At 44.8% G+C, this 18588-nt stretch overlaps 1 protein-coding gene across 1 annotated transcript in view; it reads right to left on the minus strand.

Annotated features, from left to right (window-relative positions):
* The window catches only part of IARS1 (isoleucyl-tRNA synthetase 1), a 139077-nt gene that overhangs the window by 21235 nt on the left and 99254 nt on the right, over positions 1 to 18588 (minus strand). The window contains exons 31-32 of the mRNA XM_038772223.1: positions 15719 to 15844; positions 3059 to 3202 (exon numbers count right to left, since the gene is read on the minus strand). Coding sequence (XP_038628151.1) covers positions 3059 to 3202; positions 15719 to 15844 — 270 coding nt within the window. The remainder of the gene's footprint in view (positions 1 to 3058; positions 3203 to 15718; positions 15845 to 18588) is intronic.

Raw genomic sequence — 18588 nt, forward strand, 5'->3', positions numbered from 1 at the left:
TTTTCAATAAAAATGATTTGGGCAGCCAAGTGAAGTATGGACTGGAATGGGGAGAGACAGGAGGCAGGGAGGTCAGTGAGGAGGCAGATGCAGGAGTCGCAGAGAAACGACAAAACTGCACGTGCACAATACAGGCAGGTTTGTGTGGCTGAGAGAATTTCACACCCAGATTTTGACTGCTGAAGTCCAAATATCACAGTTTCGTGAACAGCTTGTATTAGCTTCATGTCAATTCTTGTCTGTCTCAAAACTAACAACAACAGCAAACAAAAGCCAGAGGGGGGAAGAAAATATTTCTGAACAAAATAAAACTCTCACATTAAAGAAGGGGACCGAAATACAGATTTGAAATGCTAGAAATCTTGCTTTTACAAATTCTGGGTTTCTGTTTTTTTCTTCTTCCCAATGACCCCTTTAGTGGCTGGCATTGGTTTACAATCCCTACTAGCCGGGATTTTGTTCCCAGGGATTCCGTGAACCGTAAAACCAGCAACTGTAAGTCATCATCGATCGTATTTATTGAGCGCTTACTGTGTGCAGAGCACTGTACTAAGCGCTTGGGAAGTACAAGTTGGCAACATATAGAGACAGTCCCTACCCAATAGTGGGCTCACAGTCTAAAAGAGTCAGTGTGAAGTCAGTGTAAGTCAGTGTGAAAGTCCAGATTCCACTGCAGCCCCTCATTTCTGCATCAATACTGGTAGCATTTACTGGATACCCACTCTGTGCAGTGCACCCTCTAGACTGTAAACTCACTGTGGGCAGGGAACATGCCTACCAACTCTCTTATACTGTACTCTCCCAAACATTTAGTACAGTGCTCTGCACACAGTAAGTGCTCAATAAATAAGAATGATTGACTGCACTGTCCTAGACTGTGAGCTCACTGTGGGGAGGGAATGTGTCTACTAACTCTGTTGTATTGTGCTCTCCCTCAAATGCTGAATACAGTGCTCTGCACACAGTAAGCACTCAATAAATATGACCATTTGATTGACTGTACCACGCACTTAAAACAGAGTAAGGAATTGACACATTCCCTGCCCACAAGGAGCTTACACACCACTCGGGCACACAAAAATATTTACAACAAAATTGGTCAAAAATAAATATACTGAAAAGGCCAAGGAAAGTGTAAATAAGCTCATCTAGGCTGGAGTTGACTGAAGGGACAATATGCACCAGGGGGCTGGAAGATAAATCAGGGAAAACTTGATGGAGAAGGTGGGATTTTAGGAGAGCTCTGAATGTGGGGAGAACTCTGGTCTGCCTGATATAGGCGGGGAGGAAGGGAGTTCCAGGCTGGAGGGGATCTGAGACCATCTGAGTGCGCTCTGAGCAAGGACAGGGGGCCCTGGGCCCAGCCAGTGTCAGATAGGGGACCCCACGAGGTTTCACCCAGACTCTCTTGCACCCCAAATTCCTGGCAACTAGACTGCACTATTCCCCTACTGTCCTATGCTCCCAATTTGAACCTATCTGCTGAAATTCTCTCCATCCCAACCGCTACCCCACTCATTCAAGCTCTCATCCTATCCCGTCTGGACTACTGCATCAGCCTTCTCTCTGATCTCCCAACCTCGTGTCTCTCTCCACTTCAATCCATACTTCATGCTGCTGCCCGGATTATCTTTGTCCAGAAACGCTCTGGGCATGTTACTCCCCTCCTCAAAAATCTCCAGTGGCTACCAATCAATCTGCGCATTAGGCAGAAACTCCTCACCCTGGGCTTCAAGGCTGTCCATCACCTCGCCCCCTCCTACCTCACCTCCCTTCTCTCCTTCTCCAGCCCAGCCCGTACCCTCCGCCGCTAATCTCCTCACCATACCTCGCTCTCGCCTGTCCCGCCATCGACCCCCGGCCCACGTCATCCCCCGGGCCTGGAATGCCCTCCCTCTGCCCATCCGCCAAGCTAGCTCTCTTCCTCCCTTCAAGGCCTTGCTGAGAGCTCACCTCCTCCAGGAGGCCTTCCCAGACTGAGCCCCTTCCTTCCTCTCCCCCTCGTCCCCCTCTCCATCCCCCCCATCTTACCTCCTTCCCTTCCCCACAGCACCTGGATATATGTATATATGTTTGTACATATTTATTACTCTATCTATTTATTTATTTTATTTGTACATATCTATTCTATTTATTTTATTTTGTTAGTATGTTTGGTTTTGTTCTCTGTCTCCCCCTTTTAGACTGTGAGCCCACTGTTGGGTAGGGACTGTCTCTATATGTTGCCAATTTGTACTTCCCAAGCGCTTAGTACAGTGCTCTGCACATAGTAAGCGCTCAATAAATACGATTGATGATGATGTTGATGATGAAGTTCAGGATTTGTGGGGATCCACGACCTATTTGGGTTTTAAGGTGGTCAGATTCCAGAAAACGTGGCACCGCCCTTTTGCCTAAAAGGCCGAGATGAGGCCTACGAGGATCCTGTTTTACGGTGGGGTGGCAGGACAGTAAACCCCTCTGTCAGAGTGGGGCAGGCAACAGTCACTGCCCACGAACACAATCGATAAATTAGTCAATCAATGGTATTTACTGAGCGCTTACCGTGTGTAGAGCGCTGTACTAAGCACAAGGGAGAATGCAGTTCAATGCAACAGCAGAAGACATAACATTCAACAACCCCATTCCCCTTTGTCCTCATGCTGTCCTCTCCCTTTTCCCCATTTGCTTTCCCTGCCTCTTTCTGGCACTACCTTAGTAATCTCCACCCCTGAGTTACACACAGAGCTTAATTCTTAGTGTTTGGGCAAGAATTGGGATGGGGGCGTTCACAAAAGTCAGCTATAACGCAACCCTCGTGAAAGTAGATATATGCCTGCATGACCAACCACATAATTTTCTTATGCCAATGACCCCCATTTGCACACATTTTCATCTCTGTCTGGAAGTGTTTATAGACCGCGCTGCCCCAGTAGACTCAATAACACCTTTATACATACTATCTGTAACTAAAATCAAGCCACCCCCAAGTTACCGGCAATGACTCGAAACTTTCACACTCACATTGGAACCAACCATGGTAAGAAGCCCCATTCTCAAGGTGCCCCATTCACTGTACCTTGTGGCTTCACGTTCAGTAGCTGTAAATTGATATAATTGCAGAGAAGGGCTGCAGGACCGTTAACTGCAGATGGGACTGACCCAGATGTCACGCACAGTGTCTTTCCACGCAAGGCCAGAAGATCAGTTTTATTTAGTACTTCTGAAAATAAGGATAATAGCAGTCATTAGATGACAGAACAGCCCGAAACAACCAATTTTCCCCTGATTGGCTACTGACTTCAATACATTTCCACTATTTCTTCCGATAATGATATTTACTATGAAATTTAATTTCATAAGGTCATTATTTTCGGGCATCAAGGAAAACAAAGAAACAGTAATGCATGTTACGGATTTTATCATTTCATTTTAATTTGATACATTAAGGTGGCGAAAAATATCCAGGACTTTCCTGATGTGTGTCTTCAATTACTAGCTTTAAAAAACCCACAACAGCAGCCCATATACCCGCTTGTGTATCTCCCGTGATTAGACAGAGATCGCGCTATTTAAATTTTATTCCTATGTACAGAAAATGCAGCTAACTTAGAAGCGAGCAATCGAGAGTGCTCGCTTCTGTCCTTTGTTTTCAAAGAAACATCTGATGGTGAAATCCTTCCAGGGCTTTACAAATGTGGCTGAAAAGACCGATAATAATAATGATGATGGTACTTATTGGCCGCCTACTATATGCCAAGCACTGTTCTGAGCGCTGGAGTAGATACAAGTTAATCAGGTTGGCCACAGTCCCTGTCCCGCACTGGGCTTATACTTAGTCCCTATTTTTGAAAGATGAGGCAACTGAAGCACAGAAGTTAAGCGACTTATTCAAGGTCACCCAGCAGTCACATGGCGGAGCCGGGATTAGAACCCAGGTCTTTCTAACTCACAGGCCTGTGCTCTAACCCTACGCAATGCTGCTTCTCACACCGATGGGAGTCAATCACCGATACGTGACTCCCTTTCTTGAGCAATTTTTGTCTGTAGAGATAGTTCCCGGCCACACTAATGACAAAAATACTAACGGTAAAAATATTGATGATATTTGTTAAGCGCTTACTATGCTCCAAGCGCTGGAGTAGATGCGAGATAACTGGGTCCCACATGGGGCTCAGAGAGTAAGTAGGAGGGAGGACAGATATGGAATCCCCATTTGGCAGATGAGGGAACTAAGGCCCAGAGAAGTGAAGTGACTTGTCCAAGGTTACCCAGCAGACGCGTGGTAGCCAACATTAGAACCCAGGTCCTTCTGATTCCCGGGCCCGTGCCCTTTCCGTGAGGTTACGCTGCTCCGCTAAGGCAAGCGCTGATGTGTTAGCGCTAAGCAGAGCCTGTCTGTGCTTTCCGGCCCGCCTCTTGTTATCATCATCAATCATCATCATCAGCAATCGTATTTACTGAGCGCTTACTATGTGCAGAGCACTGTACTAAGCGCTTGGGAAGTACAAATTGGCAACATATAGAGACAGTCCCTACCCAACAGTGGGCTCACAGTCTAAAAGGGGGAGACAGAGAACAAAACCAAACATACTAACAAAATAAAATAAATAGAATAGCTATGCTAAGCGCTTGGGAAGTACAAATTGGCAACATATAGAGACAGTCCCTACCCAACAGTGGGCTCACAGTCTAAAAGGGGGAGACAGAGAACAGAACCAAACATACTAACAAAATAAAATAAATAGAATAGCTATGTACAAGTAAAATAAATAAATAAATAAATAGAGTAATAAATATGTACAAACATATATACATATATACAGGTGCTGTGGGGAAGGGAAGGGGGTAAGATGGGGGATGGAGAGGGGGACGAGGGGGAGAGGAAGGAAGGGGCTCAGTCTGGGAAGGCCTCCTGGAGGAGGTGAGCTCTCAGCAGGGCCTTGAAGGGAGGAAGAGAGCTAGCTTGGCGGATGGGCAGAGGGAGGGCAGAGGGAGGGCATTCCAGGCCCGGGGGATGATGTGGGCCGGGGGTCGATGGCGGGACAGGCGAGAACGAGGTACGATGAGGAGATTAGCGGCAGAGGAGCGGAGGGTGCGGGCTAACAAACTTTGGGAAGTTTGTTATCCCAAACTTCGGGAAGTTTGTTATCCCAAACTTCGGGAAGTTTGTTATCCCAAACTTCATGAAGCTTCTGTTAAAGGAGAGCGGCCCCTCTCCCAGATGACAGCCGCCCAGCTAGGCTTTCTGCTGCTGCAGTCTCCCAACTGTGCACTGCTATGTTGCAGGCACCAGTTCCGCACGACGTAACCAATCAAGGAGCCGCACCTGTCTTCGGTGGCAGTAAAGTCCAGGTCTTACAGCCAGAGAGAAGATCAGACCCCTAAGTGGCCTTGTAGACCTGGCAGCGGAATGTCTCACTGCTACCATATTACCGTTATTACTATCATGGCATTTGTTAAGCACTTACTATATGTCAAGCACTGTTCTGAGTGAGGGGGTACAAACAAGTTAATCGGGTTGGACATAGTCCGTCCCATATGGGCCTCAGTCTAAGTAGGAAGGAGAACGGGTTTTGAACCCCTTAGTTTAGAGGTGAGGAAACCAAGGCACCGAGACGTGAAGGGAATTCAGTAAGCAAATGGCCAAGACAGGATTAGAATCCAGGTCCTCTAACTTCCAGGCCCGCGATCTTTCCTCTAGGCAGATGAGCAGCGTGGCTTAGTGGAAAGAGCACGGGTTTGGGAGTCAGAGGACGTGGGTTCTAATCCCGGCTCCGCCACTTGTCTGCTGTGTGACCTTGAGCAAGCCACTTAATTTCTCTGTGCCTGTTACCTCATTTGTAAAATGGGGATTAAGACTGTGAGCCCCACGTGGGATTAACTGATTACCTTGTATCTACCCCAGCGCTTAGAACAATGCTTGGTACACAGTAAGTGCTTAACAAATACCATCATTATTATTATTCTCATTTTTGTCTTTCCATTTGTTTTCTTGGGCCCCCCACGCACTACTTTGGCACAGGTGACTTGGACAGATGGAACACACCTGTCTACTTGTTTCGTTGTCTGCCTCCCCCTTCTAGACTGTGAGCCCATTGTTGGGTAGGGACCGTCTCTATATGTTGCCGATTTGTACTTCCCAAGAGCTTATTATAGCGCTCTGCACCCAGTAAGGGCTCAGTAAATACGACTGAATGAATGAATGAATACAGGTGGCCTTGAATTCTAGAAAAACGCCTGCCACCACTACCACCGCATCAAGCAGAAACACCTTTCTCCCCACTACTTATCCAGTCTTTTGTCCCACTCCATCCCAGGTCATTCACTGTGCTCCGCTCAAACCAACCTGCTTGCTGTGCCTCATTCTTGGCACTCCAAGTCTCCGAACCTTTGCTCACAACCTTCCTCCTGCTTGGAGCTCCCTCCCCCTTCACATCCGACCGACGGCCGCTCTCCCATCTTCAAAGCCCTCCTGAGAGCCCATCGCCTGCAGGAGCCCTTCCCCAATCAATCTCTAATCCCCCCCGGCACGAGAGCTCGACTGGGAAGCAGCGTGGCTCAGTGGAAAGAGCATGGGCTTTGGAGTCAGAGGTCATCGGTTCAAATCCCAGCTCTGCCACTTGTCAGCAAGTCACTTAACTTCTCTGTGCCTCAGTTACCTCATCTGTAAAATGGGGATTAAGTCTGTGAGCCCCCTGTGGGGCAACCTGATCACCTTGTAAACTTCCCAGTGCTTAGAACAGTGCTTTGCACAAAGTAAGTGCTTAATAAATGCCATTATTATTATTATTATAATCCGGAATGGCCACTTCGATCCTGTGACAGCTATGCACGTAAATCCTCACAACCCACAGCACTTATACATGTACCTTACCTACTCCATTGCTTCCTCCTATCGATAAATTTAGTTATCTACCTCCCCCGCTAGACTGGAAACTCCTAAAGGGTTAGGGATCGTGTCTAAGTTCCATTTCTTCTACCAACCATTTAGCACTTCAGGCACCAGCACTAGCATTTGTGAACTTACACATACAAGTTCACCCTGTTTACACTTAATTATTTATTTGGAAATTGATTTGTAAACAACTTAGCTCCTTGTGAGCAGGGAATGTTTCGCTTTCTGGTTTAGTATTTCTCAAGTGCTTATTACGGGGCACTGCACACAGGCGGCACTCAATAAATGCTCTAACTACTGTCAGTACAATGCCCAACACACAATAAATATCACTGATTGAGAGACCTTCGAAAAGGATTGCCTCATGGAACAGAAAATGGAACAAAAATGAAGGCATGAACTGAGCTCTGACATTTAAGTAACCTTGACAGTCAAAGCCATCAAACATGGAAAAGACCAGCAATCCGGGAAGATTGTCAACTCCTTGAGGGCAGGGATCATGTCTTTGGTAACCCCCACCCCAACTTAGTACAGTGCTGCGCACACAATAAGTGCTCAATAAATACCACTGATTGAGAAGGATAACTGTTCTCTCGGCCTCTGCTTTACAGATAGCACTCATTTAAGGTCACCCACTTGCTGGGGACGGGAGAAAGAAGGATGACAAAAGAGAACTTAGGAGGAAGGAAGTAGGAAGAAGGGGAACAAAGGTACTCACTGCCGTCTCTGGCCATCACTTCAACTACCCAAGCGGCACAAAGCTGAGAATGCTTCCACTGTTAAGTGGCAGTGACAGAGACAGCACCCTTGAGGCTAGGACCCCCCCCAACCCCTGCCACAACGGGAACTAGCGTGAGAAAAGCAACCATTAGCCCATAATGCGCTTCCCCCGCCCATCCCCGGTCACCACCACGATCGGAAGGGAGATGCTTGCTGCTGCATCTCCCCGTCACACCTCCTTTCAGCTGAAATGCACGCCTAAAGAGAGAAGCTGGAGAACAACAGAATGCCTGGTAACCTTACCCTCACCTCAGGATCCGCCCCACCCAGCCACGTTGCAACTCTGTTTTATTAATGATGTGTATACACCTATAATTCTATTTATCTATTTCGATGCTATTGATGCAGCATCATCAAACCAAACCTGTTTGGTTTGGTTGTCTGTGTCCCCCTTCTAGACTGTGAGCCCGTTGTTAGGCAGGGATTGTCTCTGTTGTCGAATTGTACTTTCCAAGCGCTTAGTACAGTGCTCTGCACATAGCAAGCGCTCAATGAATTCTATTGAATGAATGAATGAACTGGGCCACGAGGCACACGGCTTGCCGGCTGCAAAATGACAGCAGCCAGGTACCCACACTGAGCCTGCATGGGCCCAGGGCAGACAATCTGGTCATCTCTGAAACTGTTCACGCAAAACAGCATCAAAACAAAGGATCTCACCAGGAAGGATTCCCGTATGCTATCGTCAAAAGGCCAAAGAATCATCAGAAGAGGGATTTCCTATGAGAAAAGGTTCCTACAAATTCCCGCACCTAACCATCTAAAGAAAGGAGGAATTTGCTCATCAAGCAGGACTGTCTGTCAGATTGGGCCCTGAGTGGAGGAGTCTGGGAAGCACTTGGGAATTGGGATTTCTGTAGCTATAAAAGGCACAACAAAGCCTTGGAGAGCAAGGTGTGCAACTGCCGGATGATGCTAGGATAGTGCGGCCTGGCAAGTGGGGCCAGCGGGGTGCGTTAATAAAGACGATCTTTGGCAAATCACGATCCGGGTGTGCGGCCCCTTCAGCAACGGTTACTTAGCGGGTCCTGTTACCTGAGCGGGTCAGGGGTAAGAGAAAACACGAGCGTTTGTCGTCAGCAGGCGGAATACTCAATCCCCTAAGAAACCTCCATCCTCTCCTTTTCTGACGAGATGCTAGTACTATGAGAAGTGGACAGAGAAAACTGTACTTTCCCAAGCGCTTTGTACAGCTCTCAGCACACAGTAGGCGCTCAATAAATACGACAATGAATGAACGAGGTAGATCCATAAAACACTTACTTTTCCTTTCCCTCCAAGGGAGGGCCTGGCTATCTTCAAGTTTAGGAAATGATGCTCTCTTCGACAGTTTCCAAAAAGGTATGAGCGAACATTGGGTTGCGCACAATGGGAAGGTGATAGATGTGAGCCTGTTGTTGGGTAGGGATTGTCTCTATTGCCGAATTGTACTTTCCAAGCACTTGGTAGAGTGCTCTGCAAGCAGTAAGCGCTCAATAAATACAACTGAATGAATACCAGCAGGGAAAACCAAGCAGCTGCTGTAAGGCAAATGACAATGGGATATGTGCCACCAGAGAGTGCAGAACCGATGTTTTCAGAAAGAGTGAAGCTCAGCACCAACGTGCAGTCCGTTGGGCCAGAATATAGCAGCACACTTTTGATCCAGTGGGAATCAATCAAGAGGGAGTGACATCCCTCAAGCACACATTGGGAAACTTTGGGAAAGTTGACCTAAAAGACCCACATGGTGCAAGTGGCAAGCTTGGCAAAGGGCAACCTTGACGTGCACACTGTGGAATGGATCCTTGGGAGTGCGAGGCTTTTCAGCCATACCCTCAACCTTTTATTGGCAAGAACAGTAGAAGTACTGCCTGCCCTTTGACTCTTTGACCCCTGGTACACCTCTTTAAATTATACACTATGAATTGCTGATTTATTCATTCATTCACTTCATTCATTTGTATTTATTGAGCACCCACTGTGTGCACAGCACTGTCCTAAGCGCTTGGAGAGTACAATTCAGCAACAGAGAGAGATAATTCCTGCCCACAACGGGCTCACAGTCTAGAAAGGGGGAGACAGACATCAAAACAAGTAAAAAGACATCCATAGCATCAATATAAATAAACAGAATTAGAGATTTATATACATTCACTCAATCGTATTCATTCATTCACATCAGAACAAGTAAAACATGCATTAATTCATTCATTCAATTGTACTTATTGAGCGCTTACTGTGAGCAGAGCACTGTACTAAGCGCTTGGGAAGTACAAGTCGGCAACATATAGATATGGTCCCTACCAACAACAGGCCCACAGTCTAGAAGGGGGAGACAGACAGCAAAACATGTAGGCAGGTGTCAAAATCGTCAGAACAAATAGAATTATAGCTATAGGCACATCATTAACAAAATAAATAGAATAGCAAATACGTACAGGTAAAATAAATAGAGTGAGTCGGGGGGAGGGGGAGCTGAGGAAAACAGGGGCTTATTCATATAAATATCTGTCCCCCCCCTCTAGACTGTAAGCTCATTACGGGTCGGAAAGGTTTCTGCTAATTCTGTTGCATTGTACTCTCCTAGGCACTTAGTACAGCTCTCTGCATATACTAAGCACTCACTAACTACAACTGATTGATTGACTGGCTCAAAACTAACTGATTCACTGGGCAAAATAATACTTGAAATCGGCACCGAATGCCACGCAGAGGAAGGATGAGGGTTAAGCGAGGCAAAACCGGCTGTTGGCAGGTAGCTTGTTCCGGGCAGAGCCTACCAAATCTGTTACTTTGTACTCTCCCACATGCTTAGTACAGTGCTCTGCACGCAGTAAGCGCTCAATACCACCGATCGATTGACAGATTTCAACAGAGAAAACTCTGATGAGTCACCATGTGGGACACGAACACGATGACAAAAAACTCACGGCCAAAGCTCAGTCGAGCACGGTCTGACTTGAAAGAAGGGCTTGCCGGTTTCACAGAGGCTGCCGTTTTTGAGATGATACATTGTGTCCGATGGGTAGGAAGACCATCTGTCCCCAGACTCCCAGGAAACCGTGGCCAAGAAAAATCACAGAAGTCCTTGAACTACATCCCTCAAGGTATTGTAGACTATAAGCTTTTTGCCCCTATCCCTTCCCTCCCAATTTGGTCTGGCCCGCCAACCAAATGTGTGGAAACTTGCACGCGTTGTGCGGAGAGTAATTTTATCTTCAGGTTGATGCGCTAAGACTGGTGGTTAAAAATCAGGTGCACTCTACATTATAATAATCCATGGTTGAGATAAAAAATTTCCACGGATATGTGATTTCTGAATTGAGGCCAAATATAATGAATTCCTAGTTAAGCACAGACATAACGCACAGCCTTATGTATTGTAAATTCAGATCCGTTTTCAGAACCTCTGGGAAAGTAATATGAAATTCTTGCACATGCTACACACAGTAATGATAAACGTCACACTAAGTTATTGTAGAATCGATCAAAGTAATTTGAAGCACAGCTCCACGATATTCAATTCATGAGGATCTGCAAAATGACAGAATTTTTGCAGAGGGAGTTTGTTCTGCTGACTGGTAACGGTTTTTACTAATTTAGGTTAAACCACAGCTCTTCTTCATTTCTCATTAAAGTATCCGGTAGCAGGTTAACTCCTTCTAGACAACCCTACACACCTTTGAACTCCTCTCATCATTAAAGAGTCTGGAGACCCAAGTCCTACTGGGCAAGTCGCTTTGCTCGTCTGGGCCTTAGTTTCCTCGTCAGTAAAATGAAGATAAGATATATCTTAAGCGCCGAGTGGGAGAGGGACTCGCCCGATCTCTATTTATTTTATTTGTACATATTTATTCTATTTTATTAATGTTTTGTTTGTTCTCTGTCTCCCCCTTCTAGACTGTGAGCCCGCTGTTGGGTAGGGACCGTCTCTATATGTTGCCAACTTGTACTTCCTAAGCGCTTAGTACAGTGCTCTGCACACAGTAAGCGCTCAATAAATATGAATGAATGAATGAATGACCTTGTCGATACCCTGGCATTTAGCACAGAGTAGATGAGTGCTTAATAAATGCCGTAAATATGAGATAATCTAGTTCAGGGAAATGACAACCACCCGAAACAGATGGTGAATGTTCTCTCCTTGGCCTCCAAGTGAAGGTCAGACTTCTTCTGCTACAAATTAAGCCCTTCTCCTGCTTGGGGTGGAGAGAACAACATATGAAAAGCAAATAAAAATCTTTCATACACTTTTTAAAAATTCAAGTCACTGCATAGTTTTCTATTCTCCAGCTTACACCATGCCAATTCCTCTCATGGGACTGACTTTGCTTTCCCTTAAATTTTTAGCTTCATTCTTACCCTGATATGGAATGCTATCATTTTGAAATGAAATTTTAAAACCGACCACGGCCCACTCAAGCAGGACTGCGGCCATGAACCCACGGAGGAAAAGCCATTGTTTGTCTCCCAAACCCACATCCCTGTGCTCTGCACACAGCCAAGTGTTCAATAAATACCACTGACTGACTGCTTGATGACCTGGCCATTTCTAGCTTCCTTCTCATTTGGACTGAAGTGGGGCAGGTAAATCGGAAGTTGTGTCATAATATTTTAGGATTGGACTAATAGCTGTTGGTTACAGTGTGTTAAGACAGATTTCTGGCCAGGTGATTGTATTCCCTGAAAAAATCATTGGGGTCACCATTAATTCCATGGAAATTGATGGGTTGGGAGTAGAGGCTGGAAAGTTTGCCGGCATCACGTCTTGACCGATGCGACACCTATACGTGCAGATCATTTGTTCCTATACTAAATCTTGTGTCAGATTGTGGCTCATATACTTGAATGGACTACCCTGCTTCCATGCCACCAAAACCTCTGATGACTCTCCGCTCCTTCCTCTCTATCCAAACTGCTACTATGCTGCTTCTATGCTGGAATGGGATCTCCCCATTCCCCAAAAGCCTCCAGTGGTCACCCCACCCAACTCCGCATCAAATAGCAACTCCTTACCATCGGTTTGAAGGCATATATATGTATATATGTTTGTACATATTTATTACTCTTTATTTTACTTGTACATATCTATTCTATTTATTTTATTTTGTTAGTATGTTTGGTTTTGTTCTCTGTCTCCCCCTTTTAGACTGTGAGCCCACTGTTGGGTAGGGACTGTCTCTATATGTTGCCAATTTGTACTTCCCAAGCGCTTAGTACAGTGCTCTGCACACAGTAAGCGCTCAATACGATTGATGATGATGATGATTCAATCAGCGCTCTCCCTTCTACCTTCCCTGATTTCCTACTACAGCCCAGCCCACACACTTCATCATCGATGGTATTTATTGAGCGCTTACTGGGCACAGAGCACTAGACTAAGTGCTTGGGGGATTATAACAGAGTTGGCAGACACATTCCCTGCCCACTACGAGCTTACAGTCTAGAGGACTTGCTCCTGTAACGCCAACCCACTCTCTGTACCTTGATTTTGTCTATTCCCCTGCTTAACCCTTGTTCTCATCCCCTCCACGCATATCCAACAGATCGTCATTCTTCCCACCTTCAAAATGCTCTTAAAATCACACCTCCTCCAGGAGGCTTTCCCTGACGGAGCCGTCATTTCACTTCAAAACCATGACTTCTCTACTTTATGGCCAGTTTAATTAATAACTGCTCAATGGTCTGATATTTCAGCAAGAAAAACAAAGGTAGCTATTTCCCAAAACAGAATTCCTGTAAGACTTGTTTTATTATATTTAGGAACAAAACTAACTTACTCCACCAGGGTATAAGAACTTCATTCAATTTTATTTGATAAAATCTCCAAACTACTTAAGGGCATACTAGCTCATTTTCCAGAGTAATAATAATAATTATGGTACTTGTTAAGTGCTTAATTTGCGCCAAGCACTGTTCTGAGTGCTGGGGTAGATACAAGTCAATCAGGTTAGACACAGTCCCTGTCCCACATGGGGCTCACACTCAATCTCCATGTTACAGATGAAGTAACAGGGGACCAGAGATATTAAATGACTTGCCCAAGGTCACGAAACAGACATGTGGTTGAACCGGGATTAGAACCCAGGTCCTCCTTAGAGTACTTCTGAGACCAGCTTCACTCAGTGCTAATATGAAAATACAAATTTTCCATAAATTTCCTCACAAGGTATGCCCCAAGCAGATGCACTGGTTGACATTTTATTTCATTAAATTTTACACCAACTGATTTCTACTTTACAAGTCATTACTTGTAATTACCATTCTTGACTAATCACTAAATAATCAATCAAATTAATTGAGCACTTACTATGTGCAGAGCACTGTACTAAGTGCTTGGGAGATTAGAGCACAATATAACAGATGCATTCCCTGCCCACAACGAGCTACAGTACACACTCTGTTATGAACTCCAAAGATTCAGATTGCACCTTTTTTTGACTTTAAGACAGGAAAACTTACAACATTTTCTTCAAAAACAACGCACTCTGGTAAAATAATCTGCCACATTTTGGTGAATTGAATGAGACTGGTTTTAAAACATCAATTTTTAGCTTAATATCATCATCATCAATCGTATTTATTGAGTGCTTACTGTGTGCAGAGCACTGTACTAAGCACTTAGGAAGCACAAGTTGGCAACATATAGAGACAGTCCCTACCCAGCAGTGGGCTCACAGTCTAAAAGGGGGAGACAGAGAACAAAACCAAACATACTAACAAAATAAATAGAATAGATATGTACAAGTAAAATAGAGTAATAAATATGTATAAACATATATACATATATACAGGTGCTGTGGGGAAGGGAAGGAGATAAGATGGAGGGGATGGAGAGGGGGACGAGGGGGAGAGGAAGGAAGGGGAAATATCTTAATATCTTGAGGAAAGTTAAAGGGATGCAAAGTAAGTGAGAACCACAGAGGTTTAAATTAGAGTTTGGCCCTATACAAACTCAGCAAGCAATGCCAATAAGCCTCAGCCAATTCATCTTCAATAGTATGATGAATTTGCACATACTTGAAGAGCATATTCCCTGAAATACTAGTAGCACGCTCCTCTTTTCTAGCCCTAGAGCGGAGGGTCCCAGGGACCTAAATCAAACAGCCAGTAGTACTTATTGACCCTTACAGTCTAGAGGGGGAGAAAGATATTAATATTATTGTATATATACGTACACAAGTGATATGGGGCTGAGGGAAGGGTGAATATCAAGTGGCCAAAGGGTAATCTGGGCCCCATCCCAGGGTCAGAAAACAGGCTCCAAAGAGGCAATGCATTAACTATGGGCGGAGCACTGTACTAAGCACTTGGGTGAATACAATGCCACAGAGTTGGTTGCCACCATCCCTGCCCAAAAGGAGCTTCCAGTCTACAGGGGGAGATAGACATTAGTACAAATGACTATATTCTGTCCTTAGCAGTCTTACGGTTCATTCATTTATTCATTCAACCATATTTATTGAGCGCTTACTGTGTGCAGAGTACTGTACTAAGCACTTGGGAAGTACAAGTTGGCAACATATAGAGATGCTCCCTACCCAACAACGGGCTCACAGTCTAGAGGGGGGAGAGTTGCACCTCTTCCAAGTGCCTAGTACAGTGCTCTGCACACAGTAAGTGTTCAATAAATACAACTGATTGAATGAATCAACATGAAAATACTGGGTATTGCAGTTAATCACAGGTCTCATTTAATATATGAACTTATTATATAAAATCAGGAAATGGTAAAATAGACAGGGATACAGGGAAGTAGCTCAGCCTACTGGGTAGAGCATGGGCCTGGGACTCTGAAGGCCCTGGGTATTCATCCCGGCTCTGCCATGTGTCTGCTGTGTGAACTTAGGCAAGTCACTTCACTTCTCTGTGCCTCAGTTACCTCATCTGTAAAATGGAGATGAATTCTGTGAGCCCCAAATGGGACAAGGACTGTGTCCAACCTGATTAGCATATATCTACCCCAGTGCTTAGCAGAATGTCTGGCACATAGTGCTTCAATACCATTCATTTTCAGTGAATCTACTTACCTGCTATCATAGCATTAATTAGCTCTCCCTCAGGCTCATACCCACATACCTGTTTTTCCATTGAAAATGGCCAGCTTGGTATTTTTAAGATTGAAAATGTGGGTGACAGCACTCTTCAGTTTCAGGAGGTCTAGCCTGTTGTCTCCTTTTGGATTTTCCAGGAGCAACACTCCCCCTAAATAGATGAGGAAAAATGAAAACTCATTTAGAGGAGAACCCTCTCTCTTCCCTCCTACTTGGAAATGATTTTAGTGCGTCACCCCCCACTGGAATGTGAGCTCCATAAGAGCAGGAAAATGTCTCCCCACCCTCTTGCATTCTCCCAGGCTCTTAGTCCAGTGCTCTGCATGGAGGAGGCACTCAATACCCGATGGTTGCCACTTCTTCCATCACCTAGCCTTGCGTACAGTCAGATTCACGGTCAAGAGTGAGCCGGTTGCTGCCTGAAGCCACGCTCCCAACTACAGGAGGAACAAGGGAAGCTGTCCCAGAGACTCCCTGGAGAGGTAAGCTCTCCCAGTCTCCTTATGGCATGGGCCAACCACCTACCCACTCACTATAAGGCTAAAACCACGCTTGCGGATGACTCTTTCCAGAGAGGATGAATGGGTGAGAGAGCATTTCACCTAAATCGAGCAATCAATGGCATTTACTGAGCACTTACTGTGTGCAGAGAACTGCACTAAGTGCTCGGGAGAGTACAATCTAGCAGTCGGTAGACACACCACCTGCTCAAATATATCAAACCAGAGAGTGATACTCGAAGAGGAAATCCAGAAGCATCCCTCCATTGTCATGCACTAACATGTTCGCTCCCCGGCCTCCCCTCCATCTCTGCTGAAGGGAGAGGGGGGTCAGGCTCATTAACTGGAAGCACAGGTTTACCAAAGAGATTAATTAGTGTCACCAGGAAAACTGATTGGATAACCAACAGGGCACGGGTACGAGAGTTCGATACAAACCCCTGATGTACTGTAGACATATTTCTAATGGATCAAAAGACTGGCTATTCTACAACTAAAAGATCCTTAAAGGTCACCTATTGGTACACTACGTGGAAGCACAAACACAAACTAAAATTAAATATTAACTGGTGATGAAAGTAATTATTTTTAATGGTACCCTCTATTGGGTATTTCTGCATTTTAATGTTCCTCTGGGATAACAGTGCCAAGAACCCAGAAGCTTAATTATTCAAATTTCAAATGTCACACTTTAATAATCGCCTACACAACATCTTGTGTTTCACTTGGCATTTTTGAAAAGGCTTAATGTTGCTCTTTTGCCCAATGTCCAAATACCCTTATCGCGAAGCCTTTTAGCTGGGTGCTGAACAGCAGTTCACCTATGCTTGAGGTACTCGTTCAAAACATAATTATGAAACATGAATGAATCTTCATTTATTGCAAAGCACTGCTAAAATGTTTATCCATTGCAGAGCAAGGGCTTTGGAGTCAGAGGTCATGGGTTCAAATCCTGGCTCTGCCAATTGTCAGCTGTGTGACTTTGGGCAAGTCACTTCGCTTCTCTGTGCCTCAGTTACCTCAGCTGTAAAATGGGGATTAAGACTGTGAGCCCCCCGTGGGACAACCTGATTACCTTGTAACCTCCCCAGCACTTAGAACAGTGCTTTGCACATAGTAAGCGCTTAATAAATGCCATCATTATTATTATTATTAATGCCACCTTATAGAATGGGGCCGTTGGCAAAGAGATCCATCAGCAGAGCAGCGGGGCCAAACACTTTGTGTGAGATGGGTCCCTACTGGGCAAAATTACTGACTTCTGGGCTCCTGGATTTCTTTGATTCTACATCTTGAGAGGCAAAAGCAATTATTTCATAACTTACAGGAGAAGCACCTGAATTACATTAAAAGATATCAACCAATTCAAATCTTCTAAAGAGGGGAAGGGGGGTGTTTACTTGGATCAACGCCTGCATTATTTCTCTACTATAGGCCAAGCCTTGGGGCCTTGGCTTGCTAACTCAATATTTATTAGGAGTTCATTTTACCAGATTAAAGTGTATTTATTGCTGTGCCAATATTTATCTTACCAGCAGCCTACTCCTTCATTAATAATAATGTACACTTGTGGAGTTTCACACCCTACAGACTGTGTTTTTATTTTTGAAAAACGTTATTGTCTATTCACATTCATTTCATATTCGGCTTCTGAAAGCACTGGAACAGTAATAAAATGATGTAGACATGGAAATTAAGTCAATCTAATAATGTCTTAAAAATCATAATGCAATCAAGCAATTTATTCATACACATATTAACTCAATCGAATGCCGCATCTTGCCAAGATAATGAAATGAAAGTCACGATTATGCCCAACAGATGCTCAGACGGGTTTTCATCAGAGGCACCCCAATTAACATTGTGTGTGCCTGAAGGGAAGAGCCTATACTTTCTTCTACCCATTCGGAAAACGGACTTATGACAACAAAAAGCTGTGGCAAATTTTTCAATCCTCGTGTGGGGCAACCAGGGCCGTGGCATTTGCTCCAGCATTAAAATGAAGCTCTTAAAGCTGCCTCTAATTCGCTCTGGAGAGGCTTTCGAAACTCCTAAAATCCTTTTTGGTAACAGACAAAGCTCAGTAACTGTTGCCTTTATTTGACAGGCAAACACGTGCTTTTTGCCGATAGGTACTACCTTTGCTGGTTGCCTTGAACATCTTTCCGCGATACTTAGTCATCTCCCTCCTCCCTGCTGCTGTGTTTGCTAAATACACACAGGATTACTCAATTGTCAACCTTAATTTTTCATTCCTCACTAAAACAGTGTGCTGGCCGAACACTGGTAACAGGCATGCAACTAAGGCATTAGTCCTATGCTAATACCTCAGATGAAGGATATTCCCTGTTGCCAGGGCATAAAGAATGGAAAGATAAAAGCAACTTGAGCAAGG

The sequence above is a fragment of the Tachyglossus aculeatus genome, chromosome X1 (assembly GCF_015852505.1).
Source record: "Tachyglossus aculeatus isolate mTacAcu1 chromosome X1, mTacAcu1.pri, whole genome shotgun sequence".
Classification (NCBI taxonomy): domain Eukaryota; kingdom Metazoa; phylum Chordata; class Mammalia; order Monotremata; family Tachyglossidae; genus Tachyglossus; species Tachyglossus aculeatus.